Raw genomic sequence first — 13,574 nt, forward strand, 5'->3', positions numbered from 1 at the left:
GGCACTGTTGGGGTCAGGTGTCATATACCCACCACCTCTGCCCCTTCCCTGGTCCCCAGATGTCCCAAAGCAGACGTGGTGGTGGGTCGGGGGTCCTGGTTCCCACCCCCATTCCTAGCCGATCCCAGCTGGCAGGGGCCGCACCGATCTCACAGTGCCTCCCGGTGAAGCGGTAAGGGCAGTTGCACTGGTACTCGCCGCCTGCTTCCTTGCAGGTGCCCCCGTTCCGGCAGGGACCTGAGCTGCACAGGCGTGGCCGGGCTGTGGAAGGAAGAGAGAGAGAGAGAGGGAGGCAGGTAAACAAGGGCTCACGACACCCCCACCCATGTCTTCTCAGTCCTCAGGCCGTTGTGGGCCCTGCAGGCCTTGGCCTGCTTCTCAGCCCCACAGGCCTGGCAGCAGCAGGGGCCAAGCCAGTCTGTAGATCCCCTCTCCACCTCAGGGCCTCTGCCCTGGGCCCTTCAAACTGCATGGAGTGGACCATCCAGGGTGGGCGCTGGTCAGTACTTAGGGAAGAATAGTTACACTCTCAAGTGGCTGTGTTGTTGACATTCTCCAAGTTGGATTAGATTTAACAAAATCCTAATGAATGTCCTTCAAATCAATGATTCTAAAAGCTATTTGAAAAAACGCTGAGCAGGAACCGAAGCCTATTCTGAGGAAAGCAGTGATGACCAGGAGGCCACAGACCAGATCCAGGAACCCCTGAACTATTGGAAGGGGAGCCGCAGGCCCACGGGGCCAGGTGCCCAGGGCGACCAATGCATTGACAGATACCCTCGGGCAGGGGGAGGAGCCAGGTCACTGGCGCTGTCCAGGGTGCTGACACCCACCTTTCTCGCAGTGCCTGCCATGGAACCCACGTGGGCACTCGCACGTGTAGGAGTCGTCCTGGGCCTCACAGGAGCCTCCGTTGAAGCAGGGGTCGGAGTCACAGGGTGAGGGCAGTGCTGCGGGGTCAGAGGGCAGCCCTGTTGCATTCTGGGCAAGAGGCTAGCAAGGCCACCCTGACACCTTGGCTGGGACCTCGGCCCCTAAAATATACTCTGCTGGGTCTTGATTCCTCACTCAGGCTCTAAAGCCCCTCCCTGGAATTTCTTTTATCCTTGATTTTCCCAGAATTCAGCCTCCCTCTTCTAGGAGCTGGGATTGAGCTCACCAACACCATCACCACACACAGTGGTGGTGGTGGGGTTTAAACACGTGCTGCATTAGGCACCTGTTGACATGTTAGCAGCTAAGCTAGAGGCTTGCGAAGATGCTGCATGGCATCTGTATGCGGTCAGGTGCCCTTTGGCTGTCAGCCTGCTGCAGGGAAGATGGGTGGAGACCTGGCCTGTGTTAGAGGACTACCGACTGGGTGGGGGTGCACCCACAGGTCCTCTGGTGCACTGCAGGGAAGCCGCCACTTTCCTCCCAATCCTTCCCCCTCCCCCCAGTTTGTGGGCGCCAACCCAGCCTTCAGGCGTGTCCATGCCCTCCACCCCTCTCACAGTGGCTGATGTTGTGGTCAGTGTGGCAGACGCACAGGTAGCTCCCGCTGTACTCCATGCAGTAGCCGCCATCGGGGCACTGGGTGTTCATGTTGCAGGGCGTGGCTGTGACTTCTGCGGGGGGAGGAAGAAGCCCTATCGCAGATCTTCCTAGGGACCTGGTGTTCTTAACAAGCGTGGGGCTGTGCAAGACCCAGTGACCCCACCAGGGAGACCAGGTTCAGGCACTTTTATTGCCAGCTCCCTCCTGGGGTGGGGGTGGGGTCACAGAAACACTGGTGGAGGGTCTGGCCTTGTGGATCCTGGTCCAGGCGGAAGCCACCTTCAAACCCTGGATTGGAGGATAGTCGGGGGCAGGCAAGGTGTCCCCAGCTCAACTCTGGGCACCTACCAAATTCGCAGAGGAGCCCAAAGAAGCCCAGGGGGCACTGGCAGAGGGTGGTATTGCCCGCGAGACATCTGCCACCATTTCGGCACTCACAGTCATCAGGGGTTCCTGCCATGGAGAGAGGAAGGAGCCTCCGATGTGGGGGTGCTAGAGGGCGGAGCCCTTTCCTGACCCTGCCCTGCTCCTGGCGACCTTTCCATAAGAGCTGCTGTGTGTACCCCCACACGCTCACACATTCTCTATCCTGCTGTTTGCATGCACACCCCACGGGAGGCCCCAGCCCGGCCACACGCACTGTCCCTGCAGTCGAGGCCCATGAAGCCTTCGGGGCACTCGCACACGTAGCCCTCATCTGCGTCGACACAGGTGCCCCCGTTCTGGCAAGGGGCCGAGAGGCAGGGGTCAGGCACCGGCTGGCTTCCTGCAAGAAAGACAGTGGTCACCAGAGCAGCAGCACACATTGGGGTTTCAACCTCTGCTCCCAGTGCCAAGCACAGTTTAAGCCTGAGGCCTATTTCCTGGGAGCTAAGTTCCAGCTGCCCCTTCCCCGAGAGCCCCTCTTTGGAGCAGAATGAGAAGCAAGGGTAAGAAGGGCCCACGGTGGGCACCGAAGGTCCCAGCAAGGCTGGAGGCCTCCAGATGGTTCTGCTTGAGCATCTCTTAGTAAAATACTGGGATTTTTCTGATACCTTTCTGATGTTGATTCTAGTTTAATTTTGCTGTGGTCAGAGAACACAATCCTTTTGAATTTATTGAGCCTCATTTTATGGTGGCAGGATGGTCCGTCATGGTGAGTGCTCCCTGAGCACTGAAAAGAATGTGCGTCTGGATGCCCATCAGGCCAGGCGGCAGATAGTGCTGGGCAGGTCCATCCTGGTCGACTTCGTCCCCTTGTCCTGAGCTGCCGGCGTGTCCTGACCTCTCCACCGACAATGATCTGTTTCTCCTAGTGGTTCTGTTAGCTTTGCTTCATGTATCTTGATTCATGTTAATAGTATATTTAACATTGTTGATCCTCTTGGCAATTTCTCTCTTTGTCATTATGAAAGGCCTCTCTTTTGTCCCTGGCCGTATTTCTTGTACTACAGAGAAGCCGGGCCAGATTCCCGGGAGGAGTAATGGCCAACCTCTTCCTCTACGTTTCTTCCATGTTCAGTTTCTTCAGATAGTTTCAGAATTTATCTGTTAAATTAATACACAGTAAAGTTGACTTTCGTTGGCAGTGCACTTCCCTGAATTGTAACTGGTGTAGATCTGTGTGACCACGATGTGTGGCCACGGTGTCCCTGTTCTCGCTCTTCAGGGTCACAGATGCCCCCGGTCCACTTCACGTGCAACGGAAGGACCTGGCAATGTCTTATTCCCTTTACTCAGAGGTCGGTAAACTGTGGCCCACAGACCAAATCTTGCCTGCCGCCAATTTAAACACAAAGTTTCTTTGGACACTGCCATGCCCTGTCATTTATGTGTCATCTGTGGCTGGCTGCTTCTCGTTACGCTGGCGGTGTTGAAGAGCTGTGACCCGATCAATGATTTTCTCATCATTGATGTCTCTCTCTCTCTCTCTCTCTCTCTCTCTCTCTCTCTCTCTCTCTCTCTCTCTCCCTTCCTCTTTGAAGTCAATAAAAATATTTTAAAAAATTAAAAAAGAAAACTCTGAGAGAATTCATCACCAGCATATCTGCATTACAAGAAATGCTAAAGGAAACGCTTTAGATAGAAGAAAATGATTTCTCAACAAATTTTCACCTGGCCTGAAAGCCAAAAACATTAATAGCGGGCCCTTTACAGGAAAAGCTGGTGCTTCAGGCTATTGGTGTCATATAGTTTATTTCTGCATATGTTACACAGTCCAAATTTTATTGTTATTACTGTGTTTTTAAATTGTCATTAAGGTGATTAAAAGATAAAAAGAAAAGTTATATCTGCTCACATATTTACTCTTTCTAGAACTCTTCATTCCTTGGTGTAGATCCAGATTTTCATCTGGTACCATTTTCTTCTATCTAAAGAATTTCCTTTAGCATTTCTTGCAATGCAGATATGCTGGTGATGAATTCTCTTAGAGTTTTCTTTTTTAATTTTTAAAAATATTTTTATTGACTTCAAAGAGGAAGGGAGAGAGAGAGAGAGAGAGAGAGAGAGAGAGAGAGAGAGAGAGAGAGAGAACATCAATGATGAGAGAATCATTGATCGGCTGCCTCCTGCACGCCCCCTACTGAGAATCGAGCCCGCAACCTGGGCATGTGCCCTTAACGGGAATCGAACCCAGGGCCCTCCAGTCTGCAGGCCGACGCTCTATCCACTGAGTTGAACCCGCTAGGGCTCAGAGTTTTCTCTGTTGGAAAATCTTTATTTCACCTGCATCTTTGAAAGTAGGTCGACAGTGTTTTCCTTTCGGCCCCACAGTCTGGCCTGCACGTCTCTGATGGGCTGGCTGTTGTCCCCGTTCCTCTGTTTGGATTCTGTTTTTCCCTCTGGCTGCTTTTAAGATTTTTCTCTTTGTCACTGGCTTTCAGCGAGTTGACTGTGATGTGGCTTCATGTGATTTCCTTAATGCTTTTCTTGGACATGTGGGTCTTAGTTTTCATCAAATGTAGCGAATATTTCTTCATATACTTTCTGTGCCCCCAGCACTGCCTCCTCCTGGGACTCCAAACGCATCACTAGTCACTGAGAGCTGGTCTTAGCCTTACTCTGTGCTGCATGTTGAGCTGTTCCCATCTCTCTCTTCAAGTCCTTGGATGTTCCCTTCTGCACTGTCTACCTACTGTGAATATGGTCCAGTGCAATTTTAAAATTCAGACACTATATTTTTCTTAAAAACAAAACTTTTTTGTTGGAAGTATTACAGATGTCCCCCTTTTTTCTCCCCATTACCCCCTTCTACCCGGTTCCCACCCCACCCCAGGCCTTCACCACCCTATTGTCTGTGTCCATAGGTATGCATACATGCATATAAGTTCTTTGGTTAATCTCTTCCTGCTCCCCCCTGCCCCACTTCCCTCTGAGATTCATCAGTCTGTTCCATGTTTCCATGCCTCTGGTTCTATTTTATTCATCAGTTTATTTTGTTCATTAGATTCCTTGTTCTTTTATTTTGATTTTTAGGTTCAGTTGTTGATAGATATGTATTCATTGTCATTTTATTGTTCATATTTTTGATCCTTCTCCTCCTCCTCTTCCTCTACCTCCTCCTCCTCCTCCTCCTCCTCCTCCTCCTCCTCCTCCTTCTTCCTGTATACCTTTCAACATTTCTTGTAATAGTGGTTTGCTGATGATGAACTCCTTTAGCTTTTTCTTGTCTGGGAAGCTTTTTATCTGACCTTCACTTCTAAATGATAGCTTTGCTGGGTAGAGTAATCTTGGTTATAGGTCCTTGCTATTCATCACTTTGAATATTTCTTGTCACTCCCTTCTGGCCTGAAAAGTTTTTGTTGATAAATCAGCTGACTGTCATATGGTGCTCCCTTGTAGGTAACTTAACTACTTTTTTCTTGCTGCTTTTAAGATTCTCTCCTTGTCTTTAGCCCTTGGCATTTTAATTATGATGTGTCCTGGTGTGGGCCTCCTTGGGTTCCACTTGTTTGGGATTCTCTGTGCTTCCTGGACTTGTCAGTCTATTTCTTTCACCAGGTCGGGGAAATGTTCTGTCATTATTTCTTCAAATAGGTTTTCAATATCTTGCTCTCTCTCTCTCTCCTTCTGGCACCACCATAATGCAAATGTTGGTACACTTGAAATTGTCCCAGAGGCTCCTTACACTATCTTCATATTTTTGGATTCTTTTTTCTCTTCTGATTAGGTGTTTTTTTTTGCTTTCCCATATCCCAAATTGTTGATTTGATTCTCAGAATCCTCTGCTCTACTGTTGAATCCCTGTAAATTATTCTTTATTTCAGTTAGTGTATGCCTAATTTCTGACTGGTCCTTTTACATGTCTTTGACATTCTCACTAAGATCCTTGGAAGTCTCATGAAAATTCTTGAGTAACCTTATAACCATGGTTTTTTTAAACTATGTATCCAGTAGTTTGTCTGGTTTTCTAGTTCTTGACAGTAAGAGGGAAATTCCCAGCACAGCTAATCTTGCTGGGCAAGGAGCAGGAGGCTAGATTCTCTCTCTCTCACTCTCTTTAAATAATCTCCAAATTTTGGCCAACTTCTTGCTTGATCTGATTAGAATGTCAAGGTTTGTACCTTGTAATGTGGCTAATGAGCTGATATCAGGAATAGAATGTCAGTTCTGTTGTTTCTTCCTGTTTGCTTTCATTTGCTTTATTCTTTCTATAAAATGTGGTTTCTTATTTCGTGTAGCATAATATTCTCCAAGTCCTTCCTTGCTGTCTCAAAGGGTCAGAGAAAGACAAGTATCACATCATCTCATCATATTTGGAATGAACAAAATAAACTAATGGACAAAATAGATCCAGAGACATAGAAGCATGGAATAGACTATTGAATCTCAGGGAAGGTGGGGGTGAGTGAGTGGGTGGGATGAGATCAACCAAGGAAATTGTATGCATATATGCATAACCCATGGACATAGACAATAGTGTGGTGAGGGCCTAGGGTGGGAGGTGAGGGCAGGCTAGAAGGAGTCAATGGGGAAAAGGGGAATATATGTAATACTTCCAACAATAAAGATTATTTTAAAATGTGGTTTCTTTGCAAAACCTTTTGAAGTCACTTATGTTTTCTGACTTGCATTTAGTTAAACACGCTGATATTTAGATTAAAATCTGGACAAGGAGAACTGTGACATACACAGTGATTTAAAGCAGCCAAACAGGTCAGAGTGCCACCCTCCTCCCCTCCGCACTGCACAGCCTCACCCTCTTCTGAGGACACAGTGACCCATGGCAGGCACAGCATCCCTCTGCCTCTCACTTGTGCGCAAATATAATTTCCTCCTTAAGTTTTTAGACTCAAGGAAAATCGGACTAGACTGTCCTGAGTGTCTCCTGGGAGAAGCTGTTCCTGCTGTGTGCACAGCTGTCCTGGGCACAGGGGCCGAGGCCGCTGGAGGTTAGGGTGATGCCTTGAATGAAAGCCCTGGATTTACTATTCTGTGGGTGGTAACATCTAGTTGGTCTTTTAATTGATCTGAGTCATAACCAGCATTTAAAACAACATGAAATAGAATGGAAACTAGCGGATCTCATCCCAGTAATAAAGGTCAGTTTTCTTTCCGACTCCCACAGTGGTTCCCTCGCCTGGTGAGGGGTCCGGGGCACAGGCGGTATGTTAAAAAGTCAGTGCTCTCCCTGAGAGTGGTCACCCATCCCTGCATGTAATCAGGAGACCAGGCCAAGAGGAGAACTGATTTGCTCGGTCTCACACAGCACGTGGGTGGCACAGCCAAGACCAGTTTCCCCGCAGAGACTCAGGGGACAGGCCAGTGTAGGAGACAGGGGTGGGGCTAAGTCAGACGGTGATGGAAAGAGGCCAGTGACCCCGAAAGCACTATCACCTTTGGGGGGTTACATGGCCATTACCTGCCTCGCAGCGTGGTCCCTCGAAGGGCCCTGTGCACAGACAGGTGAAGTTCCCCACAAGGTCGACACATGAGGCTCCGTTCAGGCACGGGCTGGAGCCGCATTCGTCCACGTCTGTGGGCAGCGGAGGTAGGAGCTGGGCTTTGACCACAGCTCCACATTTGTCCAGGAGTAGCCCCTCCCTTCCTGGCCCCGCCCCACCCCTCTCTGTCCCATCCCCTCTCCGCCTTCCCCCGCCCCACCTTCCCGGAGTGCAGGCCACTCACCTGTCTCACAGGCGTTGCCCGTGTAGCCCACTGGGCACTCGCACACCGCGGAGCCGCTGACCACCTGGCACTGGCCGCCATTCACACACCCTTTGGTGTCACATGGAGATTGTGCTACAAGTGCAGAGGGTGGAAGGCCGTTGGAGTCCTGGCTGCAGTGCCCCTGGGGCCTGTCAGGTGGTGGGGGGTCCTGACCAGGGCATTCCTCATCCACCGGCTGCTGAAAGCTCATCTGCTGAAAGCTGCTGAATAGAGTTTCTTTCAGCAGAAGGTGTGCGTGCTGGATGGGGGCTTCGCTGAGCTGACTCAGAGCCAGACTCTGGGCACTGGCTGAGGATTCTTTCCAGCCAGGTGGGGGGATACAGCCTGTGATGGAGACTTAAAGGGTGTGCAGTACCCAGGGGTGCAGAAGGGGCCTCAATGGTCCTGGGGGGTTGACATGTTGCTGCAGGGACATTGTGCAAAGGCACTCAGTCCCCAGTCAGAGTGGGAGTGAGCAGGTGCAGCCCACCTCTGTCCACCCTCCCTCCCACCCTTCACTGGGGATTCAGTCTTCCTGACTCCCTGCTGGTCACTGACAGCAGATCCAGGTATTGGGAGACATTGCCTTTTCCTAGCTACGTTGCCTGTCTCCTAGCAACTCAATACAAGGACCAGGTACATCCTGGATGAATAAGCAGCCCTCTCTGGAGTGGTGGGAGGGAGGAAAGGAAGGAGAGGGCCCCACGTCATGGGCAGCATAGATGGGAGCTCAGCTCTGAGCCAGCCTGTGACCACTCGAACCCAGGGGTGTCTCAAGAAGGACCCCAACCCATACCCGAGCTGTGGGAGCTCTGGGGGTTGGAGAGAAACAGCTTCTATTCCTGCCAGAGCAGCTGGGGCTCAGGGTTCCAGGGTACAGGCAGGAAGAAGGTAGGGGGTGTTGGCTCCTCCCCACATCCCCACATTCCCTTCTTGATGGCTCCTACCACACCCAGGCCCTGCCACCAGTCTGGCTCTGACCTGGGCCCAGTCTGGAACTGGGAGGGGGAGCAGCCCCTCCCTGGTCTAAACACTGGGGCTCAGGAGGCCCAGTGCTGTGGTCAGTGCTCCTGCCATGGACCCTCAGGCCTCTCTGGTGGCCCTTGCCTGGTGCCAAGCCCTCTGTGGCATGGCTGACCTGACAGTTCCCCCAGGCTGCCCACCACTCCTTGGCCGGGCAGGACCACCCGACCACCCTGCAGCCAGTGGAACTTGGGGGCCCAGATGGTTTCCTCTTACCTGTCTCACAGGTGGGTCCCCCGAAGCCAGCTGGGCACTGGCAGCTGAAGCTGTTGATGCCGTGTGTGCAGGTCCCTCCGTTCTGACAGGGCTGGGAAGCACACTCATTCACATCTGGAAAACAGGTGGGCTGGGCCTCAGTGGAGGAACCAGGGTGGGAGGATCTGCCACGCCTGGGAGGAGCGGGGCGGGGACAGCAACCTGGCCCTCCTGGGCCTCACCCTGGGGCAGTGGCTCAGAGGGGCATCTGTAACACCTGTCAGGAAGCCACTGTGTTTGGCACCCCCAGTGGTGCCCCACACACATACCCCCCACCACAGGGACAGAGATCCTTGACCTTGGGCACTTGGGGCCACTGGCTGCACTTCCAGGGGTCCTTCAGAGCCCAGTGCCTCCCAGTGGGTGGTGCCATCAGTGAACTCACCCAGTTGGCACCTCCTCCCTGTGAAGCCAGAGAGGCAGGAGCAGGTGTAGGAGGGGTTGCCCGTGACGCAGTCGTCAATGCACTTCCCACCGTTGAGGCACGGGCGCAGAGCCAGGCACACGGAGGCTGCAGACACAGGAGGAGCAGAGCAGTCATCCCTCCCTCCACCCAGACCTCCAAGGAATGGCTGTGTCGCCCTCTAGCGGCAAAACGCCCAGGTCTGCGCAAGGGTGCCCAGTGCCCCTGGGGTCTGTCCTCTGCCTGTGTTTCCCATGGATGTTGTTTCCTAAGCTGTGACCCTGGCTGCCGGTGGAGGCTTTAGAACCCCACGGCACCTTCTTATTCCATTAATCTATCAGCTTCCAAACCTGTCCGAGGGACTAAGAAGACAGGGACCTGAGGACTCCCAGCGACATGGGGAGACGCGAGTGCTCCTCGTGGACAAGGGGGATCCCTGTGTGGAAACCACAGGTGGTGAGGGGAGCCCCTCAGACCCTCTGGCAGTTGCAGTCTGGTCCCAGCGCTGCCTCAGACAGTTACATAATTCGGGCATGCCCTGTGCCCTTCGTTCCCTGTGTGCAAAGCCAGGTCTGTGCTCAGAGATGTTGAAACTGGTGCTTCCTGGCCAGGGTGGAGGGGGCCTCCTGGAGTCCCTTAGGGCCACCCAACACTGCCCCTGCCCAGTCTTCTAGGAAAGGCAGCATGTAGAGCCCTCTGGAGAATCAAGGCTGCTGAAATTTGTGGTTAATCAGCACAGATTGGCAGGTTACGGCGCATCCTGCCGTAACACAAGTTACTGAGGGCTCCAGAGAGCTGGCATGGTATCAAGGGAAGGAGGGGGGCACTCCGGGAAGTACCCTGTGGCCCAGAACGCCACCAAGGCTGTGGGACTGCACCTTTCCATCACTTCGCTACGTGCCACTCAGTCTGTGCTTTGGCTACACGGTGGTATGTGGCAGCTGACTGCACGAGCCCTGTCTCTGGACCAGCCTTGCTCAGGAGCTAGAGTTCCCGGTGTAGACGCACTGCCTCTCAGGTGTGGACCGACCCTCCCTTCCTGGTAAAGCCGATGTGTGTGACCCCAGCACTGACCCACACTGGCTCCATCTCTGGGGCTTGCAGTGTGGGTGGGGACCCCAGGGGGCTGGCCCTTTCCCGCAGCACTGCTCCCAGGGCCACTGTGCAGCTAGTTTGGGGGGCCCAGCCTGCCTGCTCCATCTGTTCCCCCCAGAGGCCTGGGACAGAGAGGGAGGCATCTCTACATAGGAAAGGGGTCCACATAGGACTGTGGGCCCTCTTCTGAGGACCCCCACTGCTCAGGGTCACAGCCTGCAGCCTCTGCAGAGGAGCATGTACCAGCCCACACCCGCACCCATACCTTACTCTTCAACCACAACCCAAGCCCCTGAGCCACCGCTGACCAGAGCCCCCCTGGGGATGCAGGAGAGCTTGGCTCTTAGGTGCCCTGCTTGCTACTCTGGGGAGGGAGAGAAATCATTGGCACCTGGTGCCATGAGCGCCTCACCAACTAAGCTCAGTCTCTCGACTGGGGGCTATTGGGTGCTCCAGTGAATGGGCAGGCTCAGGTTCCCAGGTCTCTCTCAGGGGGTACCATCCCCAGTTGTCTGAGTCTTTCTGCCCCACACATTGTCATGGATGGGGGCTCACTGTCTGTTCCTCATGCACTCACACCCTACCCGGCCCTGGCCCTGGGGTGCATGCCTGCCTCCCTGGGTGAGCTCTCACCCATTTTATGTTAGGGGGAGCAGCCCTTCCCAGTGGCCTGGGTCTCCATGGGTTAGAGGTGAGTTGGGGGTGGTGGGAGGTCCCAGGATCAGCCTCAGAATGACCAGGGCTTGGCAGGGCTTATGATCAGCCCCTCTAGGCGGAGTGGCTGAGTCAACCACTGACACCATCCCTCTATTTATTAGTACAGTTTCAGGAGGGTCTGTGATTCGCCCAGTGCCACACACCCTTCTGCAGCCAGGCCGACTGTCCCCACCGGTCACGTGCTCTCCCCTGGGGTGGACCCTTCCTCCTCTGCAGTGTGTTCTGAGCCGGAAGGCCCCCTGGGTGTCAGGGACCCTTGGGTGTCTCCCTCCCGGCGGGTAGATGGATGTCCGGGTTGTCAAAAAAGCTGCAAGTCCCAGCAGAAAAGGTGAAATGGGGTGAACAGAACACCTGCTTCCCAGGTGGTCCGGGGATACAGGTGGCCCGGGACGCCCATCTCGGCCCAGGAAGGAGGCTGGGCTCCTCCCCTTTGCACCGCAAACCATGGGTTCCAGCGGGACCCCCGGCCGCGCAGCGGAGGCGCGAAGGCCCCCACCCAGGCAGAGACTGAGGCTCTGGGGCCTGCGGGGCGGGACCGTAGCCGCAGTGGGCGGAGCCACGCGCAGCCCTCGGTCTGGGACTGAGCTGGCGCCCAAGTCCCCGCCCCGCCCCGCCCCCTCCGGCCCCTCCCCCGCCCCGCCCTAGGCCCCTCCCCTCCCTAGGCCACGCCCCTCCCGGCGCCCGAGCTGCTCGCTCGGTGCTCTTACTTGCATGGGCGCAGCCCCCCACGCGCACCTGGGCATCATCGATTCTGAACGCCCAGCGCCCGGGCACGCCCACGTTGGTGCTGGTCTCCACCTCCGCCATATCCGAAGTGCGCGAGCCTGGGATATTGAAGTAGCGCCGCCCATCTCCCGCGTTGAAGCCAGCCTGGGTGGGTGTGAGAAAGTAGGGGCAGGTGCGGCCTGGGTCCGCAGGTCTCCCTAAAGGTCCCACCTCCTCCAGATGGGGCCCTGCCCCATCCACCATTCCTGCACACTCTGTCAAGGTCAAAGAGCTTATGTGGGAGACAGTCAGAGAGCTCTAAGGTTTAGGGGTATCCACCCCCTCCCCCCACCACGTTGTCCTTGCCAATGTCAGCAGCCTCCCAGCCAGGCCCCTAGCCAAGGACTGGGTTGGGCCTGGCACCCCTACGCCCGCCTCACCCCCCCCCCCCCCCCTCCACCAATGACTCACTGCTGGGTTCTGGGTCTCCCCTAGGGCCCAGCAGCAAATGCAAACTCAGGGGAAGTAGATGGGGGTGCACAGCCAGAAGGCGACCAGCAGGCCCTGGGCACTGGCACTTGACTATGCCCCCCACACCTGGGATTTTCTGCTGGCTGAGGTCCTTGGGGCCATAGCCCTGCCAGACCTGGGGGCAGTCAGTGCATAGAGATCCCAGGACCTTCTTTCTCTGCTGCAGTGGCAGGCAGTGTGGTCAGGACAAAGGCCTTTGGCCAAAGATGTTTCTGTGGTTCTGGGCTGTGAGAGGCTTGGATCGCCTTACACCAGCCTCTGCACAGTAGTGCATGTGGGGGTGGGGGCGGGGAGAGGTCTGCCTGTTTCATCAGCTCATGACAGTGCTGGCAATGGTGAGCAGGGACCCCTACCTGGGCCGCGATGCCCCCCAGGCCAGTGGCGTCACCCCCGCTGCTGGCGTGTGTGCCTGTGGTCCACGTGATGGACTCGTAGTTGAAGATGGTGAAAGAGAACTTGCCGTCCGTAATGAGCACAGTCTGGAACGTGTTGACCTGCCAAGGAGGAAGGCCTGAACAGGGTCCTGCCCCCCTCGTCTCCGTTCCCAGGCCCTACCCCATCCACTATTCCTGCACATACGGTCATTGTCTCCCCAACTAGACGTTTGGTCAGCCACAGGGCAGAACCTTGATGGCCTCGTCCTCCATCCTCCACTGTGTCTCCAGTGCCTGAGGCCCTGGCACAGGCCAGCCTGCCCCCCTCCCCAATAATCTGCACGGGGGCTGTAGGGGCCACCGATGCCAGGAGCAGACACTGTCCCCTGTGGGGGCCGGGGGCACAGAGCGTTCCTGCTCACTTGGTCAAATCCACAAAACTGCCTTGAGGGAATAGGACAAAAACATAAAAAGAAAAGGGAAAGATGTAAGGAATCAAGGAAAAGCATTTTTTAATAATTAGGTTTTATGATTTTTATGGAACTCTATTCCAAAATGTTAGTGGGTAGGGTACATATGAGATGCTATTTCAGATCGAGCAAAGGATCATGGGACGAATAGGAAACTCTGAAAAACAATGAAATCAGAATTTTACCTTACTCATGAAAATAAAGCCTAAATCAAGTAAGGCTGTAAATGACACCGTCGCAGCACTGGGAGAAATAATGGGGACCGTGGAGGGCCTCTCAGGGAGGCTTAAGCATGACTTACGTTAACGCAAAAACCAAAAAAAAAAAAAGAGAGAG

At 54.2% G+C, this 13,574-nt stretch overlaps 1 protein-coding gene across 1 annotated transcript in view; it reads right to left on the reverse strand.

Moving 5' to 3' along the window:
• Nucleotides 1-13,574, reverse strand: part of SNED1 (sushi, nidogen and EGF like domains 1) — a 52,881-nt gene that overhangs the window by 23,178 nt on the left and 16,129 nt on the right. Inside the window, 11 exon segments of the mRNA XM_054723063.1 lie at nt 145-261; nt 834-950; nt 1,494-1,607; nt 1,885-1,989; nt 2,177-2,302; nt 7,379-7,492; nt 7,645-7,758; nt 8,905-9,018; nt 9,329-9,454; nt 11,866-12,028; nt 12,748-12,888. Of these exon segments, the coding sequence (XP_054579038.1) occupies nt 145-261; nt 834-950; nt 1,494-1,607; nt 1,885-1,989; nt 2,177-2,302; nt 7,379-7,492; nt 7,645-7,758; nt 8,905-9,018; nt 9,329-9,454; nt 11,866-12,028; nt 12,748-12,888 (1,351 nt within the window).

This window comes from Eptesicus fuscus, chromosome 11, assembly GCF_027574615.1.
Source record: "Eptesicus fuscus isolate TK198812 chromosome 11, DD_ASM_mEF_20220401, whole genome shotgun sequence".
Classification (NCBI taxonomy): domain Eukaryota; kingdom Metazoa; phylum Chordata; class Mammalia; order Chiroptera; family Vespertilionidae; genus Eptesicus; species Eptesicus fuscus.